General features: G+C 40.7%; 1 protein-coding gene across 5 annotated transcripts in view; it reads left to right on the forward strand.

The window, feature by feature from the left end:
- AFF3 (ALF transcription elongation factor 3) overlaps positions 1-15,063 on the forward strand; it is a 469,443-nt gene that overhangs the window by 271,834 nt on the left and 182,546 nt on the right. For all 5 annotated transcript variants that reach the window (XM_073352102.1, XM_073352119.1, XM_073352110.1 and 2 more), the window contains 2 exons: positions 1,331-1,417; positions 10,416-10,452. In XM_073352102.1, coding sequence (XP_073208203.1) covers positions 1,331-1,417; positions 10,416-10,452 — 124 coding nt within the window. The remainder of the gene's footprint in view (positions 1-1,330; positions 1,418-10,415; positions 10,453-15,063) is intronic.

Below are 15,063 nucleotides of genomic sequence, written 5' to 3' on the forward strand. Positions count from 1 at the left end.
GATCTAGATCACCTGGTAAGTGAGGCACAAGCAGATATAATGTGTTTTAATAGAGCTCTATGTAAATGTGTTCATCTAAGAACAAAGAATGTAGGCTGCACTGACAGGATGGGGGACTCTTCATGAAAAGCAATGACTCTGAAAGACACTTTCAGGGCAGTGGTAGATCATCTGCTAAACATGGGCTCCCAGTGCGATGTCGTGGCCAAAAGGACCAATACTATCCTTAGATGCATAAACAGAGGAATCTCAAGTAGGAGTAGAGAGGTTATTTTACCTCTGTGTTTGGCACTTCTATGACCACTGCTGGAATACAGTGCCCAGTTCTGGTGCAACAATTCAAGAAAGACATTGATACACAGGAGAGGTTCAGAGAAGATCCATGAGAATGATTAAAGGATTAGAAAATATGCCTTATAGTGTTAGATTGAGCTTCTTGAGTCTATTTAGCTTAACAAAGAGAAAGTAAAGGCATGACTTCAATACAGTCAACAAGTGCCTACAAGGGAAACAAATATTATATATTCAGTCTAGCGCAAAAAGGTATAATATGATCCAATGGCTGGAAGTTGAAGCTAGACAAATTCAGACTAGAAATAAGACATAAAATTTTTAACAGTGAGGGTAGTTCACCATTGGAACAATTTACCAAGGGTCATGGTGGATTCTCCATCACTGGCAATTTTTAAATCAAAATTGAATATTATTTCTAAAAGATATACTGTAGGAATTATTTTGGGGAAGTTTTATGGCCTGTGTTATGCAGGAGGTCAGACTAGATGATCACAATGGTCTCTTCTGGCCTTGGAATCTATTAATCTATTACCAAGTTCAGCTTCCAGCCTTTATTATCCAAACCCTGATAGTAGGATCCATGTTATGATTAGTCCATATTCCATACTTAATTACTTGGTCATGAACTGAAATTTCTGTTCCTTTTATTACATGTAAGGAACTAATCCATTTTGTGTTTCTCTTATTCTCACCAACTTGTATGTGTTCTCGGCCATTCACATAATACATTGCATGACTGAAGCTTGGGGTGCAGTTAGTCAGAAAATCAAACTTCTTGCACTCAAAAAACATTAACCATTAAAAAAAAATCACTCATTTTAAAAAATGCTCCCAACAATCTGTGATAAATAATGTAACTCGTTTATTGACTAGATTATATATAAACTAAATGTATCCTAGAAATTATGAAAATATATCTGCAGAAAGTTCCATATATATGCCACTATCCAGAAATCTACTACTAGTATGTCATCATCATTGCCTCATATTATATTGTCTTTTTAAATATAGTTTATTGTACAATATTATTTTCCAGGAGATGACCCATTCCTGGCCTCCACCACTCTCAGCTATTCACACACCTGGAAAAGTGGAACAGAGCAAGTTTCCATTTCCAAACAAGGTAAGAAACTCTGTATAGTCTAGAAACTCATCTCCCACAGCCTCCACTCTGATCCCCAAATAACTTTGTGCTGCCATTAACTAGACTGCTAGGTGCATGTGCGGAAGATAGAGAGAATACATGGGTGAGTGTTACAAAGGTTTTTGACGTGTGTCTGGGAGAGCCACGTTACTCACAAGTGGTGAAGTCACTAGTGGTTTATGTAAGTTATCCCAGACCAATAAAACTTTTAGATCACACCATCCTGTACTGTTTAAATGCCACAAGTATATGCCAGAACTATTTTAGTTCTGAGTTAAAGCTTTTAAAGGTTTATTGGTGCTAAGTATTGTTTGTAACATTCTGCTGGTGAAACCAATTATAACAGATATGGCAGTTTCTTGCAATATCTTTGAAATCCTATTGAATTAAATTTAAGTATCTTTGGGGTTCTTTGTACTTAATGCAAAGTGTATGGGTTATTGTGGGCCAGGATTGTGTGTAACTTCTGTAGGAGGGAAATGTGATGGAAGGCCTGGGTGATCAAATGATTATGTTGAACAATGTGCCAGACAAGAATGGACTTTTGGGACAATACATGTGAAGTGGATTTCCTGTGAAATATTCAAGAAAATCACCTTTTCAAGCTAAGCCCTGAGGAGTGGACCTTTGTCTGCTTGTCACCTATTACATGAAGCCAAGATCACAGGCCCAAGCTGTAGAAAGTAAAGACTGCATTATTCATGTTGGTTCTGGTTCTGAATCTGAGATAGTTATGAACTCATAACCACAGGAAAAGCCCAGCTGTGGGTTTTGGAGGACATAAAACTACCAGAGACCAAGGTTGGAATTGGGATGACCTCTGGTAAGCTTTTTAGCATGTGTGTAGGTTCTTTTATTGTTTTAATGTTTTCTCTCTGATGCTTTCACTTTAAGAATAAATACGTGTAGTAACTTGTGACTGCTGGCAATTACAGCTGTTCAGAGCCTTCAGAGGGAAAGCAAACCACAGACACCAGCCTATTTACACACTCTGGCTTGCTGGAGATATCACAGTGTAGGCAGGGAACTGAGCAGACTCAAAAAATCCCAATCAGGGGATGTGGGTCTCTGCCCAGGAGAGGTTATACCTGAGGAGCCGGGAGCCTAAAAAGGGTGTGTGATGGGGTTTGACTCACAACACTAGCACCTCCTGCTGGCTGTCCCAGGGATTAGCTGTTAGCCAGGGTGCCTTCTTCTGGTGATGTCTTGCTGCCGTCACTTCTGCTCCAGGACCCACATCACTCTAAGGACCGCAGCATTCTCTTCAGGACACACCCCTCTGGTCGTGCCACACTCTGTGCTCCCCATTACTGGGGACCTGCAGTCCACTGTCCAGCCACTTCCCTCAGTGGTGACTGCAACCCATTGTCTGGCCAGTTCCTCAGTGGTGAAGGGCCCCGGGGCAACCCGTTACTCTGGGACCCTGTAGATGGTTGCGACAATATATATTGTGACAAAGTTCCTGCTCTACCTTGGTGGGTCTTGCATTTACTGGCGGATTTGCTCGCCTTGGAGCTTCATGGCAGCCCTCAGTTTGGCTGTTTTTCTGAACCCACAGTCCAGATCGATGACTCCTGTGTCTGACCAGGAGTTGGGAGGATTCGGGGGGAACCCGGGCCCGCCCTCTACTCCGGGTTCCAGCCCAGGGCCCTGTGGAATGCAACTGTCGAGAGTGCCGCCTGGAACAGCTGTGTGACAGCTACAACTCCCTGGGCTACTTCCCCATGGCCTCCTCCCAACACCTTCTTTATCCTCACCATAGGACCTTCCTCCTGGTGTCTGATAATGCTTGTACACCTCAGTCCTCCAACAGTCCGCGTTCTCACTCTCAGCTTCTAGTGCCTCTTGCTCCCAGCTCCTCACACGCACACCACAAACTGAAGTGAGCTCCTTTTTAAAACCCAGGTGCCCTGATTAGCCTGCCTTAATTGATTCTAGCAGCTTCTTGATTGGCTGCAGGTGTTCTAATCAGCCTGTCTTAATTGTCTCCAGAAGGTTCCTGATTGTTCTGGAACCTTCCCTGTTACCTTACTCAGGGAAAAGGGACCTACTTAGTCTGGGGCTAATATATCTGCCTTCTATTACTCTCCTATAGCCATCTGGCCCAACCCTGTCACAATATATATATATTTAATAATCATATTTAAAATCTAGTTATTTAACTTTAATTTCTAGAATGATTCCAAATCCAGCCTGGCTGCGATTTTGATAACCCCTGAAACTTTAATAGCCTAATTAAGAAATTGCAAGTCTCAAGTTGTCAAATCACTAATTAGTTAAGACATAGGTTAAAAGTAGTTCAGTATGTGTTAGAATTAATTATGCTGATATTCTATTTTTATGGAAAGAATGAGCAAAAATACTTTGTAGCCTTTCAAGAAGGCAGGAGTCCTCCAAGTCCACAACTATGCTGGGGATCCCTCTACGTTTTCCCTTCCCCAACTCACAAATACCCTTGGCCACAGTGACATTCCCTGTGCTGAAGAGGGTTGGTATGTTACTTCTTCCTCTGGAGTCCGTCAATACTGTGCCTTGAGTTGGCTGGAAGAGTCACTAAAAATGAGCTGTGCTGGTCTCACACGATTCCCACAGAGAATGAATAAACTACCTTCAGCATCCCAGTCCCTGTATATTTGCCTGGAAGTAAGCAACAAAGATTATATCCTGAATTTAGATCCCTCACTTGCCCTTGTGTTACTTTTAGATTGCCAGGCACTTGTGTGTGAGTAATCCATAGTGATCTGGTATGGTTATAAATGTTTTATCAACATGAATTTGGGATAGTCACACTGCTCAAGAATGGGGAAGCCTCTAGTGAATCATGAAGGTTATCCCAAATGAATGCTAATAAAACCTTTATACTACACAAGACCATTGTCTGATCATGCGTATGTCACATATGTTAGAGTTATAAAAATAACTAGTTTAGAAACTTTAAAAAAAGTATTTAAACCACTCTATTTCTGAGCCTGCAAAACAGATGCCTTAGTTAGAACGTAACTATGGAGGCTCAGAGTCCGCCATAGAAATGCCTTAAAATGATTTAAAGTATCTTTTCTATACCTAAAAATGTCATGAGTTAAAGTTCAATATCTTGGGCCCTTTCCAGGAATCAGGTCAGTATTGGGTCTCACTGGGCATCTCCCGTTCCCAATGCACCGTATAAAGCTCCCATTTCTATCCAGGCAGAGTTGTGAGATAATGGACTTCACAGTTGTGACTTTTTATATATAGAAAACTTGTCACTGGTCCAGGACAAAATAACCTTGCCCATCCTAGGCCTGGGGCAGGTATAACTTTTTGTGGGTGAAATTCCACTATGGTGGGAGAAGGAAGAAACATTTCTTGACAGGTTGATTTTAAAATAAATGGTGGCTCTTTGAAGTTGCTCATGTGTTTCAAATGTTAGAATAAGTCCCAGGGAAATGCATTAGGAGGCAGAGGGTAAATGAGAAGGTCAGAGGTGAATGATAACATCAGTATTCACATGGCTCTGCAATATAACATATGACTCAACAATTTATGTCTTTATACATGAGGAAGAGCTATTTCACCTACATACACACATACTGTGCATGCACACACACACAAACACACACACGAGGTGGTGGTAGCAATGTGATAAATTGCAGAGCCATGTGTATATTATTTTTGCATCTCTAACCACCTCCCCTGCTGCAGGCCTCTAATTCATCTCCCATAGGACTTATTTTAATGTTCCAAACCTCTGATCAGCTTCAAATAAATGCCATTTTTAAAAAAAGCATCGTGTCACATAAATATTGCCTTTTTTTCCTTTTGCAATTGGACTTTGCAATTTGTTTTAATCCCTGATTGTTAAAAATTACAACATTATTATCCACTGAAAAGCTATTTCCCTGTAGGAAAATCTTAAAGGTTTCTTGGCTATATGATTATAATTTTCTTTCCCTCTGAGGCCTGTACAGTGGGCTCATGGTAACTAAAGAAGGTTGGTGTCACAGTTCAGGGCAATCACACCTGTATTTCCCCCTTGTGGTCCACCAGAGGCACCCTTTGATGGGGCATTTGCCCCACACCGTCCTGTAAGGTGTTAATAGAGTCCTAGGGAGGCTGTGCAGAAAGCAGTCAATAGGAGAGGGGCTGCAAGGAACAGCCAGTCAGGGCCTGGCAGGCCCATATAAGAAGGGCTGCAGGGCAGAGCAGCTTCAGTAACTGCCTGGAGCTGGAGGAGGGAAAGTTAGGTTCCTAGCAGGAGGAAAGAGTGCCAGCACCCTGGGCAGAGCAGTGCTGCCAGCAGCGACTGGGGAAGCTAGAGAGAGCTCCTGGCTAGCTGCTAAGACTGGCAGGCTGAAGCTCTGACGTAAGGGCAAAGAAGGTGCTGGGGGCCATGGGGAAATGGTCCAAGGAAATGAACTGAGGATTCGGCGGGAAGGCAGTAAGTATATATATATACTGTAATTAAGTATATACAGCAAAAAAATTAAACCTACATTAATGTTAAAGATCCATAAGGATAGGAAATTCAGTGTCAAATTTGAAATATGCAGACTGTACTGGACATCCTCCATTAAAGGACATCCTCCATCCTCCTTAAAGAAAGCAGACCAGAAACATCCCTTTACCTAGTATGGGGTATAAAGGTCCATTTTATCCTTTATTTTGAATTTTCATTCTCTGTGGGATTAATCTATACTCCTAAATTTACTAGAAAGGGGCAGTGTGAGTCCCTTTATTTCTCATTTTTCAAATCTTAAAATCTTAAAGATAATTGTATCAATGCATATATATGACACAGTACATATATATGCTTTTCCCTCTACTATCTCTGTGAGACTTTGTTAGGTACAATTGATCACACATTATTGTATTGCAATTTTATTACAAACATTTTAATAAAGTTTAAGTGAATAATTAAATCTGATAAATAAGAGCATGCTTGTTGCTTGTGAGAAAGAGCTTTCATGTTCATGTAGTCTCTACTCTGTTGTGTGAAAAGAGGATGCAGTAAATTCTGGTGATTGCATGGCTCTTTTCCTTCATTTTTACAGTGATTTCGTATGTCTCAAAAAGCAGAGCAGGTACTCCATTTCCATGTAGCTATGTATGATTGTATGAGGTCACCAATCATTGTGGTGTCTGGGCAGCACTTTCTCCACTTTCAGAAAACCATTCCATTTTCACAAGTGTTTTGCATGGACATTCTTAACAGAAGCTTTAAATGTTCGTGTCATCTCATCTTTATGGTGGTCAGTTAATTATTCTTTTATTCTTGTTAATTTTAAAAAGCTAGAATGGGTGAATTAGAAAAGAACTGCAGATGTGAATGACTCACCTTTACCAAATATAATTGCTTTTAAGATTTGAAAAAAAATGATGCCTAGAAAGGTAGATAGTTTGATTGTATGCTAGAGTAGCATTTAAATTCAACTGTACCTGTCATCACATCACTACACAAACTGCTCCTGCTTTTTTTTTAGATTATACTCAAAAAGACAAAAGGATGCAGGCTTTTGTATCTCTTCATCAGAAGGGATCATAGGTGGGGCAATTCCCCCAAAGTAAATAGTTTAAAGTGTGAAAAAGTGTTGCCATACTGTGAGATGTAGCATAGATTGTAGCTTATATATATGGCTCTATAAACCTCTTAGAACAGGACAAAAATTAAGCATCTGCCCAGCCTGGTCCAGGTGAAAAGAGGGCTTTTACTGCAAAGACATAGGCATAAATAATAAATTGTTCCCTTCTCTTCTGGTCACCTGGGGGGATGGGTCAGCATCCTGAATGGTATGGAGCTGCCTCCATGTGGCAGGTAAGTCTCTGGCTCTCTAGTCTCCCTTAAAGGGGCAACACACCCTCTCTGACAAGTTTCAGAGCAGCAGCCATGTTAGTCTGTATTCGCAAAAAGAAAAGGAGTACTTGTGGCTCAAATAAATTTGTTAGTCTCTAAGGTGCCACAAGTACTCCTTTCCTCTCTGACAAGCCAGTCAAAGATCCCCACCACTTAATGTGTGGTGAGGTCATTTCCGGCATGTAGAATGGCAGTGAATAACAGATGCGTATTGTAGACATGCAAATTCCAAATCAAAGCCATGCAGTCTGGAGATCCCTGACTCCACAGGCAACTTACAAAGATAGAGTGGATTTAAGATCTGACCCTTCAAGATTCTGAATGCCCCCAATTCAATGACCCTGGCTTAATTGCAAATTGAAGTTGCTGAGAAGTGCTATGTGATTAAGCCTTTATCAGTCTGATGGTGCTCTGTCAAGGTTCCTCCCCCACTCTGAACTCTAGGGTACAGATGTGGGGACCTGCATGAAAAACCTCCTAAGCTTATCTTTACCAGCTTAGGTCAAAACTTCCCCAAGGTACAAAATATTACACCCGTTATCCTTGGACTGGCCGCTACCACCACCAAACTAATACTGGTTACTGGGGAAGAGCTGTTTGGACGCGTCCTTCCCCCCAAAATACTTCCCAAAACCTTGCACCCCACTTCCTGGACAAGGTTTGGTAAAAAGCCTCACCAATTTGCCTAGGTGACTACAGACCCAGACCCTTGGATCTTAAGAACAATGAACAATCCTCCCAACACTTGCACCCCCCCTTTCCTGGGAAATGTTGGATAAAAAGCCTCACCAATTTGCATAGGTGACCACAGACCCAAACCCTTGGATCTGAGAACAATGAAAAAGCATTCAGTGTTTTACAAGAAGACTTTTAATAAAAAATAGAAGTAAATAGAAATAAAGAAATCCCCCCTGTAAAATCAGGATGGTAGATATCTTACAGGGTAATTAGATTCAAAAACATAGAGAACCCCTCTAGGCAAAACCTTAAGTTACAAAAAAGATACACAGACAGAAATAGTTATTCTATTCAGCACAATTCTTTTCTCAGCCATTTAAGGAAATCATAATCTAACACATACCTAGCTAGATTACTTACTAAAAGTTCTAAGACTCCATTCCTGTTCTGTCCCTGGCCAAGACGACTACAGACAGACCCAGACCCTTTGTTTCTCTCCCTCCTCCCAGCTTTTGAAAGTATCTTGTCTCCTCATTGGTCATTTTGGTCAGGTGCCAGCGAGGTTACCTTTAGCTTCTTAACCCTTTACAGGTGAGAGGAGCTTTCCCCTGGCCAGGAGGGATTTCAAAGGGGTTTACCCTTCCCTTTATATTTATGACATGCTCCCATTCAGCTCAATGGAAAAACTCTCATTGATTTGAATGAAGCATGATCAGGTCCTTAGTGGATTTAAGATTGCCATCAAAAAAAATCCTATCCAAATCTACAGTAGCTGGGGAGAAGGAAAGAAGAGATCCATGGTGGCAAGGGATACGGAAAGAGCTAGGTTTATTTGGGTTACTTTAACTGAATTTCTGTATTTTTCATTCTGTTTCAGTAACTTTAAATTTAAATGTCCAGGCTTCTTCATGTTTTTGCTTTTTAGGAAAACTATAAACTTCTCAAATGCTTTTTTTCTTAAATAATTAATAAAGGTTTACAGACATAACTGCAGCTTAAAGACATATTTAGCCAGGAAATAAAAAATAGTTTTCTATTGCCTTAAGCCCGTCCGTTGGCTCAATACTGCCCTTAGGACCAAGGTTTTAGCTGAAAATCTTTCTGCCTTGAAAATAATGTATTTATTGGTATGTACGCCTATTCTGTCAATGTTGCTGTCTTTATTGTCATAATTGCAGCTGCACAATAAATGGTATAGTATTATAAAGTTTATTTATTCCGTACATAATTGGAGATATGTATAGAATGCCCTCCCTGAACTAGTTCATAATCCATTTCTCTTGTGGCTTAGCCACCCAGTGATGGCTAGCCTGAGTGACAGAGATACTTGACTTTTATTATTTTAAAAAACCAAGGGTGGAAAAACTTGAAATGATTTTGAACCATGAAGTTGACTAAATGTTTGTTAAAAAGCCTTGCTGATGCAGTCCAAGGTGCTCAAAGTATTTTTGGAGAAATTGCTAAACTGAAAATTTCATGATATAAGTGCTTTACCATGTTTATGGTAACTGAGATTCCATCTTTAGCTATTGTAGGAGGCATCTAAAGAACAAGAGTCCATAAATAATACATCTACAGTACCAATATAATGTTAGTATGTATGGTACATTACAATCTTTTTCATATATCAAGTCTAAAAACAGCCCATAATTGCAATGAATTATTTAAAACAAAACCAATTTGAACAAACCTATGTGGAAGACTTAATGCGAGGCAGACTATCAGTGTTTTTTCAAAAATGTTCTAAATGTTTCACTAGAAATGTTTTAGGTGCTTTTGTGAAGTTCAGTTACAAAACCACTTCTGATACATATGTATCTGCTGGGCCACTGAAGACTAGCTTGAGAATACGGAGATACTGTACCAAGGTTATGTTTGAAAACTAGGTGTTGATTTAGTTTGGTTTTTATTTTAACCTAATATTTCAGTATGTCTAGCAGCTAGTAGAACTAGGCTCAGGAGTAGGGTCAAAACTTCCATTCTCTAATGCTGTGAGGATCAATTTCCTGATCCATTATGGACGCAACACTTGGGATCCTCGAGGTGAGGAGAGAAGATTAGCTGTGCTGCTCCCAGAACAATCTGATGGCCTATGAAATGATATTGGCAAGAACTTCAGAAATAATCATTTGTCTGCCTGTCTGTCTTCTCACCTAGCCTGGTAGAAAGTAATAGCCCCTTGAGTTCTGGTGGAGTAATAAGTGAATAATAAGCTGGAGATTGATAGTGACAATAGAAAAAAATATACTATTAAAGGGTCATGGTTGAGAGATAAGTATAAAAAGCCTAGAGTAAATGCATTTTCAAGGAAATATTTGATTTTCTTCTTATAGTTGGAAATGATGTTCTGCGATTAGACTGAATGAATGATTAACAAAGCTGTATAGTAGTATTAAGGTAACTTACAATTTTGTCTCTAAAAATTACCCCAAAAAATAATACATGGTATGCTTTTCTTTATTATTTTAGGAGTCGCAGCAGGTGTCTACAGGACACAGCAATCCAAGTAAGAATTACCTCACTTTACAGCTGGATTTGGTGGAGACGCTGACTGGGAATGTGAGAAACAAGTGAACAATAGGACAGTTGAGAAAAAAAAATAGTGGAAACATGAAGCCTCTTGGTCCAGTACAGGATCTCAGCTGGCAGGCTACTGTTTTGTTCAAGTGCAGAACCTTGGGCATCACAATCACTAACGGCCTATAGCGGGGAAGGGAAGGGAACAATCCCTTTAGATTGGCAATGGAAGGAACAATTTGCTCCATCATACCTAGTTCTGCTGTATGTGAGACAGATTTTACAGGAAAAAATAATTGCGCTTCTAAAATGATAGGAAGTGGGTGGAAACTTTGTATCCACATACAAATGTGCACACAACCCCAACCTCCAAACTGCCTAAAATTTCAGAGAGTTTGCTTTATTACTTTTTTTATTTATTTATATGCACTGTCACTGTATATGGTGCTATATAATACATGAAGTATGCCAAAACAATAACAAATGCTGCCTCGAAGAGCCTATAGTTTTTGGCTGCCTTTGGTGTATAATTTTGGCAAGGATGGTGAGTATGGAACTTGCTTTGCTCACATCCTTGCCTGTCCTCTTACTAAAGTGTACTGGCCATGTTACAAAGCAGTTTTACTTTAATTACATTTAGTTATGGGTAAAACACTTTAGTGGCTGTGTGGAAAGAAAAGATTGAATTGTTCTATGAAACGAAGTATTAATCCTCTCTTCTGACACCCATGACTGGTATTAATGTTCTCCAGCATATTCAAAATACATGACCCTATCCTGTTCATGACATCAAAGCATCCCAAACAAGAGCTCAGTTTTGTTAGCTTCATGACCTGTGAGCTAAAACAGAGCACTATGCAAATTACAAAGCTGGGTTTGAAGATGACAAATGCTCTGAGCCAGTAGACTTGGCTTTGAAACTGACTGGTCACCCACTGGGTGCAGGAAGCAGACACCCAGAGGGAGAAGGCTAGGAGACTTCAGGCTATTCATACGGTACCTTTGCTAAGGAAGGGGCAGCACTGTGGAAGACGATGTTGTGAACAAGGAGGGGGTGGTGCCACTTAATTGCCAGCATAAGTTTGATATTGCTGTGAGCACCAGCACTAAGGAAGTAATAAAAAGGCAAACGGGATGAGGTTCTCTAAAAAAAATAATGAATGCAGTCATGAGAGAAGGAAGCACTAAAGAGCCATAATAGATAAGGCTGTGCAAACACTTGAGGAAGTCTGAGCATAATAAACACTAGAGCAGAGCTTGAGTGGTTTGTGATGACATCAGAATGCCTAGCATTGGTCGTCGTTTTCCTATGGTTTATTGAAACTGCAAGCTTGTTTGGAGGTTTTGGGAAATTGTAACAAATGGCTCCCTGCGAGGGAGGTGTCAACATGGCCCCTATCCTGCTTTACCTGGTTGGAAGTCTTTAGTGTCTCAGTAAGCTGATAGCCTCAATATCAGCAGGTCTATTTTGGGAGTGGTCTGTGTGAAGTTTGTCATGAAGGATATTTTGACTCCAGCTGTTAAATGGCACCATTTTGGGGAGAGGCTACTGCACCTTCCTGAGTTTCATACTAGAGGTCTGCTCATAGTGCATGCCCTAGCCCCAGAGGGAGCTTGAGAGTGGAATGTGATGAGTTCTGTGCTGCTCTCAGCTTCCGCCCTTGGGGCAGGGAGTTTGTTTATAAACAGAGGCAGGGTGATTAAGATAACAAAGGGCTTGTCATTAAATTAAATTAAGGATCATTAGACGATCCTGAAAGCATTGCAAGGCACTCCAGTTAAAAAATAGGAAACAAAGGGTAGGAATAAAAGATCAGTTTTCAGAATGAAGAGAGGTAAGTAGTGGTGTCCCTCAGGGGTCTGTACTGGGACCAGTGCTGTTCAACATATTCATAAATGATCTGAAAAAAAGGGGTAAACAGTGAGGTGTCAAAATTTGCAGATGATACAAAATTACTCAAGCTACTTAAGTCCAAAGCTGACTGCAAAGAGTTGCAAAGGGATCTCACAAAACTGGATAACTGGACAACAAAATGGCAGATGAAATTCCATGTTGATAAATGCAAAGTAATGCACATAGCAAAATATACTCCCAGCTGTACATATGAAATGATGGGGTCTAAATTAGCTGTTACCCGTAAAGAAAAAGATCTTGGAGTCACTGTGGATAGTTCTCTGAAAACATCCGCTCAATGTGTAGTGGCAGTCAAAAAAGCTAATGGAATGTTGGGAATCATTAGGAAAGGGATAGATAACAAAACAGAAAATATCATATTGCCTCTATATAAATCCATGGTACGCCCACATCTTGAATACTGCGTGCATATGTGGTCACCCCATCTCAAAAAAGATATATTGGATTTGGAAATGGTACAAAGAAGGGCAACAAAAATTATTAGGGGTATGGAATGGCTGCCATATGAGGAGAGATTAATAAGACTGGGACTTTTCAGCTTGGAAAAGAGGTGAGTAAGTGGGAATATGATGGAGATCTATAAAATCATGAATGGTGTCGAAAAATTGAATAAAGAAATGTTGTTTACTCCTTCACATAACACAATAACTTTAGGGGTCACCCAATAAAATTAATAGTCAGCAGGTTTAAAAGAAACAAAAGGAAATGTTTCTTCACAATCAACCCTTGGAACTCTTTGCCAGGGGATGTTGTGAAGACCAAAACTGTAAGCTGGTTCAAAAAAGAACTAGATAAGTACATGGAGGACAGGTCCATCAATAGCTATTAGCCAGGATGGTGTCTCTGGCCTCTCTTTGCCAGAAGCTGGGAATGAGCAACAGGATGAATCACTCAATGATTGCCTGTTCTGTTCATTCCCCCGAAGCACCTGGCGTTGGCCAGTGTTGGAAGACAGGATTCTGGGCTAGATGGACCTTTGGTCTGACCTAGTATGGCCATTCTGATGTTCTTATATAAATCCCAGATGTATCTACCCCCCACTGTAGCCCACTAGACTCCACTGCCCTCCCAGAGCTTAGATAGAATCCAGGAGTCCTGATGGGGTCTCTCTCTCCGCAGAGTTAGTAACAAAGTAAGAATATACATTAAGATTTTAAGCCTAACCAGTGTCCCTTAGGTGACTTGCCACAAGATGTCAGAACATGTTAGTATTAGAGCTGAGTGGGTCTAATATTTATTTAATTTTCTTTCTTTTATATAGGAATTAGATACAGTGCTCCTGTCAGCTAATTGCTGTTATCTGCCAAAAGACTAGAGTTTTCAGGCGCCTAAGAAGCCCCTGGAATCACGGTTAAAGTTGCCCCTCTCCCCAAAATCTGTAATGGCGCCCCTGCCACCTTTCCCACAAAAACTAATAATTTTGCACTTCTGTAGTGTCTTCCATACAAGGATCTCAAAGCACTTTACAAACATTAATAAGTTTCATTACTGCGCTGACTGGTGTCTATGTGTGTTGTTTTCCTGCTCCTTGCTTCCTGCTCCATCTTCCTGTTTGTTTCCTGGTTCCTGCTCCCTGAACTCAATATTCCAGTTCCTGTTCTTCTGGGAGTAGTGGTGGGGGTGTGTGCAGTTACTCGGCGCCTGCTGCTACATATCTGTCATTGGGGACTGTTATGTTTTGTTCAGACTGTTGCTGACTTAACTGTCTCATAGTTATTACATGTTTTGATTGACCATCTATCTGTGCCTCTTGCTTCATTTTCCTTGTGTTTTGGGGATTGTATTCTGGGACGCATCAGAACATAAAATTATGCTTCTATTCTGCTACTCATGCCACCTGCACATTCTTCAGCTGTTGACTGGCGATACTTTATTCAGAATTTCTGGAACTATGTGCAGATCCTGCAGCTCTCTGATGCTACTAGATTACCCTTGCTGCAGAACTGCTTAGGTTGTGATGGCATTGATATTTATGATGGACTCAAAGAGCCCAAGCCTTCCTTTGATGTGTCTGTCCAGCTTCTCAACAAATATGTTGTGAATGGAGCTTCTGTTCTGTTAAAAAGGAAAATGTGTTTTTTTTTAAACTCGCCAGCAGCCCAACAAAACAATATGTGAGTTTGCATGTCATTTGTGGCAGTTGGCTCTTGACTGTGAATTCAGGGAAGTTATGATGATCAAGCTCAGAGACATTTTTGTGATTGGCATATCCAGTGACTGTCTGAGCAAATGGTCACTGGCTGAAGATGTTAGAACTCTAACATTTAAAGCCACAGTAACTAAGAGTGAGGCAGCTGAGAGGGTTTGGGCTGGAATGTCTCAGATTGCTGCTACCTTTGTGTCTACACTTAAATCCCCATTAGCTGGTTCTCCTGCTTCCATTGCCCAGGGTCATACAACGCTACCTACTCCTGCTCCATGGCCTCAGCAGCAAAAGTTGCCAGCTCCTCACTGTTTCTGCTGTGGTAATACAGGTCACTTGGCCAATTTCCCTGCCTGCCCAGCCAGAATTGCTGTGTGCCAGACTCATGAGAAGGAAGGATGCTTTGAGTTAGTCTGCCACTGTACACTGGTTCATGAAGACGGGAAGCCTTCAGTGCATACTGTAAATGTAGACCCACACAAAATCATTTTTACCAGGGACCAGATGTTTCCTTTAGTACAATCTCCTCAAGTGGCAAGGCG

The sequence above is a fragment of the Lepidochelys kempii genome, chromosome 1, assembly GCF_965140265.1.
Source record: "Lepidochelys kempii isolate rLepKem1 chromosome 1, rLepKem1.hap2, whole genome shotgun sequence".
Lineage (NCBI taxonomy): Eukaryota > Metazoa > Chordata > Testudines > Cheloniidae > Lepidochelys > Lepidochelys kempii.